At 41.3% G+C, this 14,630-nt stretch overlaps 1 protein-coding gene across 1 annotated transcript in view; it reads left to right on the top strand.

Annotated features, from left to right (window-relative positions):
- The window catches only part of SLC6A8 (solute carrier family 6 member 8), a 69,259-nt gene extending 54,629 nt beyond the window's left edge, over positions 1 to 14,630 (top strand). The window contains exons 9-13 of the mRNA XM_066580660.1: positions 691 to 828; positions 2,374 to 2,476; positions 4,031 to 4,131; positions 6,325 to 6,495; positions 7,798 to 14,630. Coding sequence (XP_066436757.1) covers positions 691 to 828; positions 2,374 to 2,476; positions 4,031 to 4,131; positions 6,325 to 6,495; positions 7,798 to 7,935 — 651 coding nt within the window. The 3' untranslated portion in view covers positions 7,936 to 14,630. The remainder of the gene's footprint in view (positions 1 to 690; positions 829 to 2,373; positions 2,477 to 4,030; positions 4,132 to 6,324; positions 6,496 to 7,797) is intronic.

Genomic DNA, 14,630 nt, shown 5'->3' with positions numbered 1-14,630 from the left:
ATTTTGGATTTAGGATTTCCAAGGGATTTTTCTCTTTCAGCTATTATGCAATGGCGCCACCTGCTGGCTAGAGCCAGTACTGCGGTATTGGTCATGCTGGAGAGCCCCCCCCCCGACAACAGAGCGGCCAGTAATAAACAGTAAGAATACCCTGCCGAACGTCTTCCGACATCGGAAGCTGTACAGTCCTCAATCAGAATGTCTTTAGACGTCAGAGACGGGATTGGAAAGGGTTAAAAAGAGTGACTGCTTTAGATAAGCCTTGTGTTATAGAAGGTCATTTCCTGATGATGAGCTGATTACAAGGTGCCACATTCCTGGGACCTCCAATATAAGTAGTAATTTGTGCAGGGAGCTAGCAGCCAGTGTTCAATTTAACTGCAGCACCTCCACAGGTAAAAGGAAGTATTACACAATTCTTAATGAAATCAATGGCCTGTTCATGTAATGGACAAGCGTGCAGGGTCCTCCAGTGTAAGAGATGCTCTTTGTAGTCATTAGCCATTCAGGCTAAAGGACAACTTCAAATACCTCTAACAGGGTATTTAGAAATAGGTTGTGTATTATACAGATATATCATATGACATCTCATAAACCAGGATAGCATAGTCATCAGTTAGCAGTGGAAGAGTATTCCAAAACTTAGGACACACAGTATATAACATCACTTACTGTTATATTTGATTACAGTTTGTAGGTGTGGAAGGATTCATTACCGCCATCCTGGACTTGCTTCCCGCTCGTTATTATTTCCGGTTCCAACGGGAGGTAGCTGTGGCCATTTGCTGCACAGCCATGTTCCTCATTGACATCTCCATGCTGACGGAGGTATGATATATAGACGGACCATCCTCCTATTCTGTCATATTTCTTTATATTGTTATGTACCGTATTATTTTTTGTTGCATCTACTTGTTTTATATCTCACTTTTTTAGTGAGATTGTTCTGTGCAAAGTATATAAAAATACCAATCGCCTGCATTGTGTTACATGAGTATTACTAAATCTCACTGCCGGGAAAAGAGAGCAGATTTCTTAGTCAATGTTTTGAATGTCATCAAATATTAGCATTCGATTGGAAGAGAAAATGTAGTATTTGGAACAATAACCCCTTTGGTTGCTATGATCTGGCTTTGGCTTCAGCATGTCTCATTATTTGCATTACTTACATATAAACAGGGTGTAGAATGGAAGACTAAAAACACCAACAGATATCTGGCACAGCCTTGGGCCAAGTTGGGATGACCGTAATACGACCATACTCTATAATCTGTATCACCCGCACCTATACACCTGTTCCCAACCAAATTTAGACCACCTTAAAATTGCATAATCAATGGGGCTAATCTGCAGTAGCAGACCTGACCGACGTATCTGCCCTGTATCTAGAAGAAAGCAGCCATGTTTATCTACTCTTATACAACCCCTTAATTTAAAGGAAGTCTGTCATCATAATTCTGCCTTCCAGAGCACTGCAAACCTTCTGTAGAGTGCTTGCACATAGGCAGAGACTAATGTAGCTTTGTTACTATTCACACCTTCTTAACCCTTTGCAATCCAATTTTGGATTCAGTGTTTCCTAGGGGGCTTTCTTATTCTGCCATTATACAATAGTGCCATCTGCTGGCTAGAACCAGTACTGCGGTGTGTGACATGCTGGAGAGGCCCCAGAGAACAGAGCGGCCAGTAATCTACAGTAAGAATACCCTGCCGGACGTCTTCCGACATCGAAGCAGTACAGCCTTCAACAGAATGTCTTTAGACGTCAGACAGTGGATTGGAAAGAGTTAATTCTGGGGCAAATAAGTTAAAATTCAATATGTAAATGAACTGGAAAGTGCCTTAGGGTGTTCCCAATAGTGCTAAGTGCTTGTTCTGGTTCTCGCCATATAGTCTTGCCAAACATCTCCTCATTTTCCCAGATTGACAACCCCGCAATCAGAAGACCTTCATCTATCCAACTTCTTGTACATGCTCTGTTGATTTGTAGCCCAGCACACGCATGATGAGCCTGGTCATAGGAGTACTGCGCATGCGCACAGTTATGGACGAATGGTGCATGCGAGAAGTTTATATGCGGAGGTAGATCATGTCATGTCTTCTGATGGTGGGGCTGTGACTCGGGGAAGAGGGTAGGGCACTGGGTAGGACTGTGGCACTAGGTAACTATTGGGAAAATCCCAAAAGCACTTGCCAGATTATTTGCATAAAGGATTAGACGTTATTTGCTCAGGATTAAAGAGGGTTTGAATAACATCAAAGGTGTGTTTGGAGGGCATAATTTTGATTTCACACTTCTTTTTAAGACCAAATAGATGTAGAACTGAATGGTTATATGTGACTAACATTCCATGTATGTGTTTCTCTTGCCAGGGTGGGATGTATGTTTTCCAACTGTTTGACTATTACTCTGCTAGCGGAATGACCCTCCTTTGGCAGACTTTTTGGCAGTGTGTGGTCATTGCCTGGGTTTATGGTAAGTCAGTGGGCAAACTACAAAACAGAACATGATTCATGTATTGCTTACTCTTGGTGATTGGGTAGAGACATAGCTTGAAGGTCCTGGTCATCTATGTGGTTATGGGGCATCCAGGGTTGGTTGATTCTACAACCTACCGTGGTCATTGGGCAGAGACATAGCTTGAAGCTCTTGGTCATCTATGTGGTTGTGGGGCATCTGGGCTTGATTGATGCTACAACCTACCTTGCTCAATGGACAGAGACCTAGCTTGAAGCTCTTGGTCATCTATGTGCTTGTGGGGCATCTGGGCTTGATTGATGCTACAACCTACCGCGCTCATTGGGCAGAGACCTAGCTTGAAGCTGCTGGTCCATCTATGTGGTTGTGGAGCACTAGAGCTCAGATTCCCCTTTGACCTTCTCTAGCTACACCAATGTCATTGGGAGCAATGAAGCAAGAAGAGGAGTGAACTAAACATCTTGACCCGAATACATGCTTTTCTTACAAACATCTGCAATCATCGGCATAGCTTTAGAGGGTGCAGACACCATTATTTTAGAATTTAGATGGCACATGGTCGACGAGTGTCATGTTGAAAAATTTTTCATTGGAGGCCAGGAGCTTCAAGATATACCTCTGCTAGCAATATGAAAGCTGAAAGAACATGTTGGAGATTTTAGTTCCCCGATGCTGCTATGTATGATCCGTATTTCAGATAGATTTAAAAGCTAATTGTGTTTACAATGAGTCCTGCCCAGAACTTTCCCGTCACTTCAGAGGCAGATGCAGGAGCTGGAGCATGAACGATCGTTGGCTGCCATCCAGACATGCGCCTCGACACCAAAACTCAGTCTTAATATAGCTGTGTCCTTGGGATTTGCTGAGCTGTAGAGATGCCTCAGAGCATCTCCTAGACTGCTTTTATAATGCCAGATTGGTCACACTTGCTGCAGCATATCTACTGTACAGAGCTCATCTAGTTTAATGCATTGACTGGGAGTCTTACATCTTACTTGTATTACTTACAGTAGAATAGGTTATAGGGTTTCTTCAGGAATAGAGAAGTAAGGCTTAAATGACAGAGCACTAGACACGATGACCGTTCCTAGTATACTGTCTGTTGGAATTTGGTTGCTGAGAGGACATCTTGGCCACATGTTGGGGGATAATTTGTTCAATGTTTGACATACATAGTTCTGGGTGAAGTTATATCAGGTCTAATGTCATGCCATATGTACATAAGCATAAGTTCTACCATTCCATCATGACAATAACCATCATAACCACCACCATCAAGAATAAGACTACCACCATTAAAACAACCATTATAACCACCACCATCAAGATTAAGACTACCACCATTAAAACAACCATCATAACCACCACCATGAAGGTCTCCATCAAGACTACCACCATTAAAACAACCATCATAAGCACCACCATTAAGATCACCATCACATCCATCACCATCTCAAACTTTCAAATGCTACTAAAAATGAAGGACATAAGAATAGTAATAAAAATATGGATCTACCAGTATTGACCTTTCCATTAATTTCCTGTCATCAGGTGCTGATAGATTCATGGATGACATTGCTCGAATGATTGGATATCGTCCCTTTCCTTGGATGAAATGGTGCTGGTCTTTCATAACACCCTTCGTCTGCATGGTAAGATAACCTCCATAAAATTGCTTTGCATGTAATGGATGTTTATGGAATACACCTTTTAAAGCAGTTGTCCAATTGTAAACTAGTGATGGCCTATCTTTGGATAGGCCAGTAGTAGAAGATCAACGGGGATCCGCCACCTGGGATCCATGCTAATCAGCTGTTTTTCAGGCTGGTGACCATGTACAGTGAGCTGATTTCTACAGGAAGCAGACAGCTCCGTTCTCACCACACTGGCAAAGCTTTGTATTACAGGCAAAGTTCCTATTCATTTCAGTGGGAATTTTGCCTGCAATACCAAGCCTAACCACTGTAGTGGGAATGGAGCTGTCTGCTTCCTGTAGAAATTAGCTCAGTGCACAAGGCCTGACAAACAGATAAACCCTGGGCATCAAACCCTAGCTGATGTACTATTGATTGCCTATCCAGCAGATAGCCCCCAATAGTTACAGCTGGACAACCCCTTAGACGTATGCCTTGTGGAATGACACAAAATATCAAACCTTCAATGTAATATTACCAAGCAATGTTACATGTGTATTATCCATCCATCCATAAAGCATAGGCCACTATTTTTAAAAAATTTGGTTCCGAGGAACTCTCATAGAGAACCTCTGAGACCCCTTGGAGGAACTAAGTTGAAAATGGATAACGGTGAATGAGGAGGGGATGTTGGCTCAATCTTAGCAGTTGTATCCTCAGGAATGTCCATGTCTATCATTGTTTTTGGAGCTGCTGCCCCCTAGGTGAGTCAAGTGAAAATATAATTGTGACATGCCCTTGATTTGATACTGCAATCCAAACTAAACAGACCATAGTTGCAGATTTGGAGGACTTAAAGGGGTTGTCCCGCGCCAAAACGTTTTTTTTTTTTTGTTTTTTTTAACCCCCCCCCCCCCCGTTCGGCGCGAGACAACCCCGATGCAGGGGTTAAAAAAACAACCCGCACAGCGCTTACCTGAATCCCGGCGGTCCGGCGTCTTCATACTTACCTGCTGAAGATGGCCGCCGGGATCCTCTGTCTCCGTGGACCGCAGGGCTTCTGTGCGGTCCATTGCCGATTCCAGCCTCCTGATTGGCTGGAATCGGCACGTGACGGGGCGGAGCTACACGGAGCCGGCATTCTACACGAGCGGCCCCATAGAAGACTGCAGAAGACCCGGACTGCGCAAGCACGGCTAATTTGGCCATCGGAGGGCGAAAATTAGTCGGCTCCATGGAAACGAGGACGCTAGCAACGGAGCAGGTAAGTATAAAACTTTTTATAACTTCTGTATGGCTCATAATTAATGCACAATGTACATTACAAAGTGCATTAATATGGCCATACAGAAGTGTATAGACCCACTTGCTGCCGCGGGACAACCCCTTTAAATCAGGATCCAACACCACCATGGCCCTTGATACTTGACTACCTACCAGCTCTAGAGCCAGAGGTACTTACTGTGCATTAAACAGATGGGACTCAGAAATGGTTCCTTCAGCTATATCCAACATGTTATTTAGCTGAATTCTTTCGGCTTGTTGAGTGTGTCATGTCCCATCAGTCTAGCTGCATACATCCATCGCTTCTTCACCAATATTAGCTATAATGTCTATAAGGTGTAAGTTCCACATGTTGGGAGAAAAGGATCCTATGACCTCTGTCTATAAGTAAGAAAGGTATATGAAACTAGAAGAAAAAAATCGATATATCATAGGTAACAATATCACCTGTTCCTCTGCCATAAAGCGTAATTGGTACATGCTCCATGGTTTGTACCTCTACCACCAGTCATCTCCAACCCTGTTCATGGTGACAATCATACTTGGATTAGTGAAGGACATACTGAAAATTTTTAATGTCTCTGGGCAGATTTAAATATCAGAAGTTCTAGTTTTGCAACAGCGGGAAAGCCGCAGGTTGGAGTCCTCTGATCTACGATGCTGCTAAAAAGACAGCTGCTTCATACCACTTGCTCAGATCCTAAACAAAGAAGCCTATCATAACCCGCAGCTGTCCGAATAGTCCAGCAATAATGATTTCCATGAATGTTTTCATAAGTCATTAATTCCTGTGACTTCTTTCTTGAACTAGGTCTTACTAGACTCTTCTAACTCCTAAAAAAGTTGTAAACTTATAAGTCAACCTTGGCTTTCTTGAAGAACCTATGTGCCGAACTTGTATCCATTGACCTTCTTTCTACTACACAGGCCATATTTATCTTCAACCTAGTGAACTACAAGCCTCTTACGTACAATAAGACCTACACATACCCTTGGTGGGGTGAAGCAATTGGCTGGTGCTTTGCTATGTCATCTATGCTGTGCGTTCCTGTGACCTTCCTTTACAAAATCACACGTGCCAAGGGATCGCTGAAAGAAGTAAGTGCACTGGCTTCTATATGAATTGAGATATAACCGCTTAGCCTTAGGATTAGACTGGACCACCAGAAGAAAGGAGGTTCCAGTGGGTCCAGGCTTGAACATAAAGTCTAGCTGAGTTTACAATGCAATGAAGGGGGACATGCACCTGCTCTGTATAGCTGGATGGTTGGCCCTAATTTTATATCCTCTAGTGGGCTCAAAGTAGTCCAGTCCAGCCCTGTGTGTAATACCTGATTTCCCCTCTGGTGGTGCTGCAATAAAGGTAGGGTGAGGTCCCCTTGCGCAAGCACCGAGTCATTATTGACTCCTCGGGTGACGCTACAACGTGACGTTTTCCCGGCAGACTGCTTGTGGTGGTTTGCCATTGCCAGTCATCTTTTACCCCCCAGAAAGCTGAGTACTCATTTTACCAACCTTGGAAGGATGGAAGGCTGAGTCACACTTGACCCGCCTACCTAAACCACACGGGGATTGAACCCTCAACCTTCAGGTCGTGAGCGAGAGCTTAGGACTGCATTTCTACCAGATTTCTCCACAGATTACATTTGATCACTGGGGGTCCCAGTAGGGGAACACCTGGTGATCAACTTTTTGCCAAGGACCCATTCTAACAAGTAGAGACAGTCCAAAGCAGGTAGCCCCTTTAACATCTGCAGTATATGCAGTTGCTTATAATTTTTTAGCCATTATTAACAGTCTTTTTAGGTCCAGAAAAGGACTGTAGTTCTGATAAGAAATTGAGGACCTTTTGGCCTCTGTGATTCTTTATTTGAAACGTCTTTAGAAACATTGACATACATACTTATGAATGTTATTAAAGGGAAAGATTTAGTTTTATACACTTCAAGTTAAGTTTTTTTTGCGATCTGGCCAGGCTCCTCACAACAAGGTACTTGTTTTGGATCATAACAGGCTGCGGGTATATTTTTCCATATTGCGGTTTGGCCAAGGAACCTAAAAATATTCAATATTTCACTGTTAGTCCTGCTGTTTACGATCATGTTTGTTGATGATCAACTCTTTTTTTTTTTAGCTCATGTAAAGTACTACTTGGATTTTTGTCATTGACTTGAAGGTTATATGGGCAAGGACTAGGGCAGGGGAACATGATGATAATGCCAATCTTCTGCCCCAAAAACAGTTTTTGTTCAACCTTTTAACTTTTTCTTGTCTTCTCAAATTCAGTTGAAAACATAAAAAAGCATTGTCCTAGAAACTTTTTTATTCAACCATTAGAATTGTGATAATCATCTATACCCCTGTTATAAATCTAATAACCTTGTTAATATTCATTAACAGCGTTGGTATCATCTGACTGAACCCATCTGGGGAACTCATCATTTAGAGTACATGGCACCTGATCCAGATGTCAAGAGCTTGACCAGCTTGAGCCCCGTGTCGGATAATAAGGTTATCATCTTCGAGAGTGTTATGTGAAGTGAGCATCTACCACCTGCGATCCTCTGAGGTTTTACCCCTGTCCAAATCATCTTCTGTCAACGACCCACAATGATAAAAAACTAGAAACTCTAGTCCGACTCCCAATGCAAACATCTCCACCTAATGCTGAATCGTCAAGATTTAAAATCATTGTCCTAAGTAATTCATAAGAAGCATTGGTGGTGGTGAAGGAAATGTGAAGAATTTGCCACCGCAAGGGTACGTCTTCTACCTCCTGAATACGGTCTGTTTCAAGAAAGATCTGGAAACTTACACAATGAACTTCCGTTAACATAATCTAACCAATTTGCGTCATGGAATACCAGCAAAGTTTTGGCTACAAAGCGGCTTTTTGACGTAGGAAGCAAGTGGTGGCCAAAAAGTTGACAGGTTGTTGAGATCTTCCTATTCAACCTTACTATGGTTGTCTCTCTGGTAGGCATCATCCAAGTGACTACTATTTTGAGTCAGGAGGCTACTAATCTGCTAGTTCTTTAGGCACTTTCTAACTACTCTATCAATGGTAGGTAGCAGTATTCCAAGTACAAGTTAATGGAGAATCTCACCAACCTGGACTTTTGTATCGATTTGCTCTAGATAACCTCATGAAGGAAGACGTCGAAGGCTTTGAAGACCCTAAACGGAATATTTATGCCAAAAAGCAGAATACATAAACCAGATTCCACTGAGTAATGCCAGATTTACAATTTAGGGGGGTTTGCCAAATGCTTTTGGGATATCAAAATAAATCTCATCTTCCTTTACTACCAGGAATACTCATCCCGAAATATCCATCAAAACAAATAGCGGGACAGGCACCCACAATGCCCTTGCCAATGTAAATAATACTGGTCTTTGGAAGGATTGCTGTGACTGCTTGGTGCCAGCAATCAACACAAAGTGTTAGATGGCAAGCTAACAGGATTAACCCCTTTAAACCATCAGCATTACATCCCCTCCAAAGGAAAGCCGGTTGAGGTGGCCAGGTCATTTCACTTGCTTCATGGCAGACGACGGCAAATGCTATATTTGCACTTTTTTTATCAGTATATTTGTACATGCATGTTTCGTGTGTACAGGTGACCCCTGAGGATGCCGCCGGTATTAACAGACATGTAAAAACACTAAATCGCTGCTTGTTTTAGTATCCGTCCCTGCTGAGAAGGGAGATCTCTGCTGCTATAGGCACTGCTGTGGTCGGCGTCCATTTTTGTGCCTCTAGAAACAGTGAAATCTATGCATCAATCAATGCAATCATCAAGAAGCTTTGGAATATATAGATATAAATAAAAATATATATGCTTTTTTTATTTTATTTTATTTTTTAGCTTAGGGAGTGTTGAAGTCATGTGGGCCAAAAACCGCATCAAAGGCCAGATGGGTCTGAACGGGAACACAGACTGGAAACTTAATACATCCCATTAACATATGCCCACATTTCTTCTTGACATGCCCCATTGTGAAGATATATTTGAGATCATCCGTCCATTATTCGACCTCTTGACAGTTACTCTAAAAGAAAGTTTGATGCATACTTGCCAACAGCCCCAGGACATGGGCGGAGTTATGCTAATTTGCATTGACATGGGTGGTTCAATGGTATTTTTGAGGTCTTCATAGGTAGACCTGGGATGGGGGCTTAAAGTGTCCTGCATTTTGGGACTGAAGGTTCATAAGTATGCCTCAAGGTATTGGTGGAGTATGGTATGATGCATCATGGGAAATCTCTCAAAATCTCCAATATTCACCTAAATACTTGAATTCTAGAATTGAATCTGTTATTTACCGATATGATGCAAAACTTCTCCTATATATCAGTGAGTAACAGACTGGAATGATATGTGCTTCTCTTCCCAGCATCCTTAGCAGCAGACGTAGGAGGCTCAAAAGCTTTTTTTAAACAAAAAAAAAATGCAAATTTCTAATTTTGTTATAAATATTTTTGTGCCGCAATTTTTTTTATCTTTTTGGTGATAAAACATGTATAGAGATAACGTTTATATGAAGAAAGTACGAAATGTGATATATTTTGTGACTTTGTGAAAAGGGAAGAATTACGGTAACTTTTTGAGGCTTTTCGCAATTGCAGTGATTCGGTTATGCTTAGCCCTGAACACGTAAATGGGGATTTGGTATTTAGTGGAGATAAAATAGTTCCTATCAGATTTAGAACTTATTTTTACCCAGAATGCAATGGACCTTAATGATTGCCCATAACAACCAATCAAATTATAGCTAGTATCGAAATGAAAGCTAAATTCTGATTGGATGTTAGGGGTTGGGGCAACAGCTCCTCTGTGTCTGCACTAGTTTCTATAGATAAGGCTAGCTTTGGTAATCCATGCAACCAATCAGAGTCGAACTCTTACTTTGCAAATGAAAGAAAGCATCTGATTGGTTGCTATGAGGAAGATTTATATTGTACCTCAGCACTTGTCTTGTAGAAAGCTTGAAAGTCAAATTAGCACAATATTAAAGATGTTGTCCAGGGTTAGAAAAACATGGCTGCTTTCTTCCAAACGCAGCGCCACCCTAGTTCATAGGGTTGCGTATGGTATTGCAACTCAGCTCCATTGAAGTGAATGGGAGATGAGCTGCAATACCAGAAGGTTATAAGTGTTTGCAGCATTTATACCCCCGTGCCCCCAGATCCTCTTTAAGCAATTGAACAAAAATTTAACCCATGTATGGCCAGCTCTAGAACTTGACTTCTACTTACAGCCGGTTGAACAAAAGTCTATAGTTATCTGGAATACCTCACTGCCCTCCGAACAAAATAGCTGCTATTTTAGCATATAGTCTCAATAAACACTTTTCGTTGCTTTTTCCGTGCTTTGTGTCAAAGGGTAATTTTTTGCTTTTACCAGACCCAGATAATCCCTTCGTGTGAATGGAAATTGATCAACTATGTGACTTTAGGGGTTTGAAGGGTCAGCGGTAGTTTTTCAAAAATGGTGTCACATTCGAATTGCATAGCGCTTTCCCAATTGATTTTAATAGAGAAAATAAACAGACTCCTAGGTACAAGAACCCTTATATAGCACCATAATACAGTCTTTACTGGGTTCTATTTCTTAAAGGGGTTGCCTTTAGGCAGCCTAAATACTTACATGGACCTGCGGGGTCAGAACCTCTAGTTTCAGCTTGGTTTCAATATGGCTCCTTTATTTGTGCCTGTCGTGTCATCAAGGGAGTTGGCTCTCTGCATTGGCTGTAACAGCGAAGGGGGCTGACTTAGTTATTTAGATAAGCCAAACAACCAGCCCGCTTGATGACGTGACCAGCACAGAATGAGGGGCCATTCAGCGAGACCCAGGCCGGAACTGAAGGTTCTGATACCGCAGGTCTGTGTTTCTAAAAAAAACTAGCCATTTTTGGGGGGCAATGGCGTCATGTGTGTCCCCTATAGGGTTTGTGAGATGGAGACTTTGATCACTCTTGGCAGCAGAGGTGCAGTTAAAGGGATAATAATTTAGGCTCCCTGGACAATCCCTTTAATTGCACCACTGTTGCCAAGAGTGATCAAAGTCTCCATCCCACAAACTCTATAGGGGACACACGTGACGCCATTGCCCCCCAAAAATGGCTAGTTTTTTAGAAACACTCTTCTGATTACGTACATAGGATAAATCCTGTCCCCAAACTCGAGCATTTCAAGCTCTTTCTAGTTGTGCTGACTGTGCCAACGCATTTCAAGTTATACATGGAAGATAATGTTTATGCAGACCGTGTGAAATAATAAGTGTTCAGGAGGAATGTGCAGACTACGTGAGTCTTGGAAAGAGTTCTTGTCAACTTTCCTTGGGTAATGATTACTATGGGTAATGTTGACTTAGTGATTGGCTAATCTTTTTATTGATCTTTTCTGTGAATATGTTGCTTGTAGGTTACGTTTTTTTACTAAGTGAAGTCCATTGCGGTTTAGTTTATGAATAACTGTTAATAAAGCTATTCTGTAATATTTCAGCTTTAACATTTTCTGGCAACTACCTCTCAATGGAGGGTTGGTTGTGAAAGTTTTGGGTTTTTTCTCAGGGTTCTCCTGAACCAATAGACAAGTCCTGTCCAACTACTAGGGCAATTCATTGATAAAGCTTCTATGATAGCCATTGAAGGGGTCGTATGACGTTAGGAAAACATGGCTGCCTCTTTCTCAAAACAGCACCGCTCTTCACGTGAATAGGGCTGTGATACAGCCTAATGACAAGAGTGATGCTGTTTTTGAAAAAGAAGCAGCCATTTTTTTTTCAACTCCTTTAAGGAATTCTTCACTACTTTCCTAAAATTTCAGTTAAATGGGTTTTCTAATGAAGACAAACCCTTTTTAAACAGAAACTATCATGGTGATCAGCTGATTGCCACAGTTCCAGCTTCTCGAAAGCCTGGTTTTTGTATCACCACTTGCACATTTCCCTTGGCTGTCCATCTAATGAATGGACATGCTTATAGAACAGCACTTCCATTCTGGCATATAGACATCATAGGTGTGGGACCCCCTCTATGTGCCCTAATGAGGCATTTTAATGGGGCTATCCCTTTAGAGAGCCATCTGAAGGTGCTTCAGTGGTTGATGTTTTGGTCAAAACATAGAGTAGCTGTCCCCTGTTTGGAATCCTCAGACCTAAGCTAGTTTGTGGGCTAAAACCCGGTATGGCGTGCAGTAGGCCGCTATCAGCTTTCCCATCATGTCCACAACAAAAGAGGGCATTGCTGAGATTTTGGGGAAATGGTGGAAAATTCCTTTTACCTATCTTCTCTAGATCTTGAACAAATGATCCTACACCCAAGGAGCTATATTTTTTATCACTTTACCATGTTCTTAAGTCTTTTAGCACCTTGTATGATATTATTGTAAATATTACTTGTGTTGAATTTGCTTACATGAAATCCATTTTTTCTGTAATTTTTTAAAAATTTTCTTGAGTTTTACCCTCTACCTATCTTTAGCCCAAGCATTGGACACTTTAATCCTTGTATGTTGTTTCATTCACCAGCAAAAAGTCAAATAAGACTCCATTTTAGAATGAAGCCATGGCATGTATTGGACACTATCAATGGGGATTTTTTTTGTGTCCACATCAGTATTGTAAACTTTTTGGGTTTTGCAGAATGTTAGAAGTCTGGGTTAGGTATCAATGCCTGTATAATGCAGTAAGAAGATGGGTTCACAAGAGCTTGGTGTCACTGTGTGGGCAGAAGGTCCCAATAAATAACTATTTTGGTATAATTTCTCTCAGCTGCACCCTAGTGATAGAATAATTTTCGTTTTCTTAGGATGTCTATGTGATTGTTAGCTATGGCACCATGCTAAACGCTTGGTTATATCTTTGTTTGATGTAGATCAAGCAAAATGGACTGCTGATAACTTCATCAGGGTCCAAGAAGTTACCAAGCTTCTTTGACGATTATAGCTGGAAACTTGAGTTTTTATCGATCAGGGTAACTCTGTAGAAGACTATTTTTTAGCTGAGGAACATCTACAGTCAAAGTCAGAAATAAGCAGCAACCAATCTTCAGTTTACTTTTCTTCTGATGAGTTCTTCTGATTTCATGGCCACTTTAAGTAAGACTTTCTAAGGTTGAGTAGCCCATTGTTATTTGGGCTTAGTAGACATCTAATGGATCATCTATGGGTATTGTCTTCTGAGTCATATTCATGTTGTTACATAACGATTCATTGGGATTATCATCGAAATTAGTCTATCTATGGCCAATATAAATAAATCAATCAAGTCAAGTCTGTTGATTAGTTGCTAAAGATTATCATATATGTGTACTGTTAATATGTGACCCCCAGGGCAACCGAACTACAAGCTACTTCGTATAAAGGCTTTGTTGATAGCATTCACAAAAGTTTTTCAAAAGTTTCCATAGTTGAAGGTGCTGGGGCCAACTGGTGTACTATTAATATTGGCTACACACAACAGCTATAGAGCCATATAAAGGGTCCACCAGCTGAGGACCTCTTCAATAAACCATTTGCTCAATGTTCTATGCACACTATAAAGTATATCAATGCTGGAATATCTGCCCTAGTACCTTATCTTTGCCAACATGATCTTTCTGAATGGTATCTGTAGCACCTTTATAAAAAGTAACTGGTATTACAAGTATGGTGGTCCTTAAACTGTAGAACCCAAGCCTACAGAGATGAGAAGTAGCCTGTAAAATAGATACCATCTTGATAGATTCCTTGTGTTCTGTGATTTTTTTGAACCCGTAAGGTCTCCATTTAGAGTGTAAGCTTCCATTAGGATAGTTGTCTCCCAGCTTTTCCTGTGATTACAAAATGTGATAAACTTGTTTCTCTGAGCTGAGGCCTAGTTTTAGTAAGCTCTGCTAAGCCATACAGTCAACTATTGCCCATGAATATACATATGTGGGTTGTAAGGTGCCTTAGACCTTAATACTTAGTAATCATGATCCTAATTGTATAATTAGCTACCCTTATCTTGCCTGTCACGGACAGACAGGTCAAGCCCCACAACCCCCCCATCCCCCACTGAGCCAGATACTGTAATGTTCCATTGGACGCCCCAATGGACATTATCTCAGTCTTCCTGTAGGAGCTTTGTAACATACCTCTGTAATATAATCGCAAGGAGCTCCATGCTTTTGCACTGTGATTGTTTGCTAAGTATATTCACTGAAAATGGCAATAATAATATTAAAATGTGATTTTTTTTTTTTGA

This window comes from Eleutherodactylus coqui, chromosome 10 (assembly GCF_035609145.1).
Source record: "Eleutherodactylus coqui strain aEleCoq1 chromosome 10, aEleCoq1.hap1, whole genome shotgun sequence".
Taxonomy (NCBI): Eukaryota; Metazoa; Chordata; class Amphibia; order Anura; family Eleutherodactylidae; genus Eleutherodactylus; species Eleutherodactylus coqui.
This window is presented reverse-complemented; position numbering and strand designations above follow the sequence as displayed.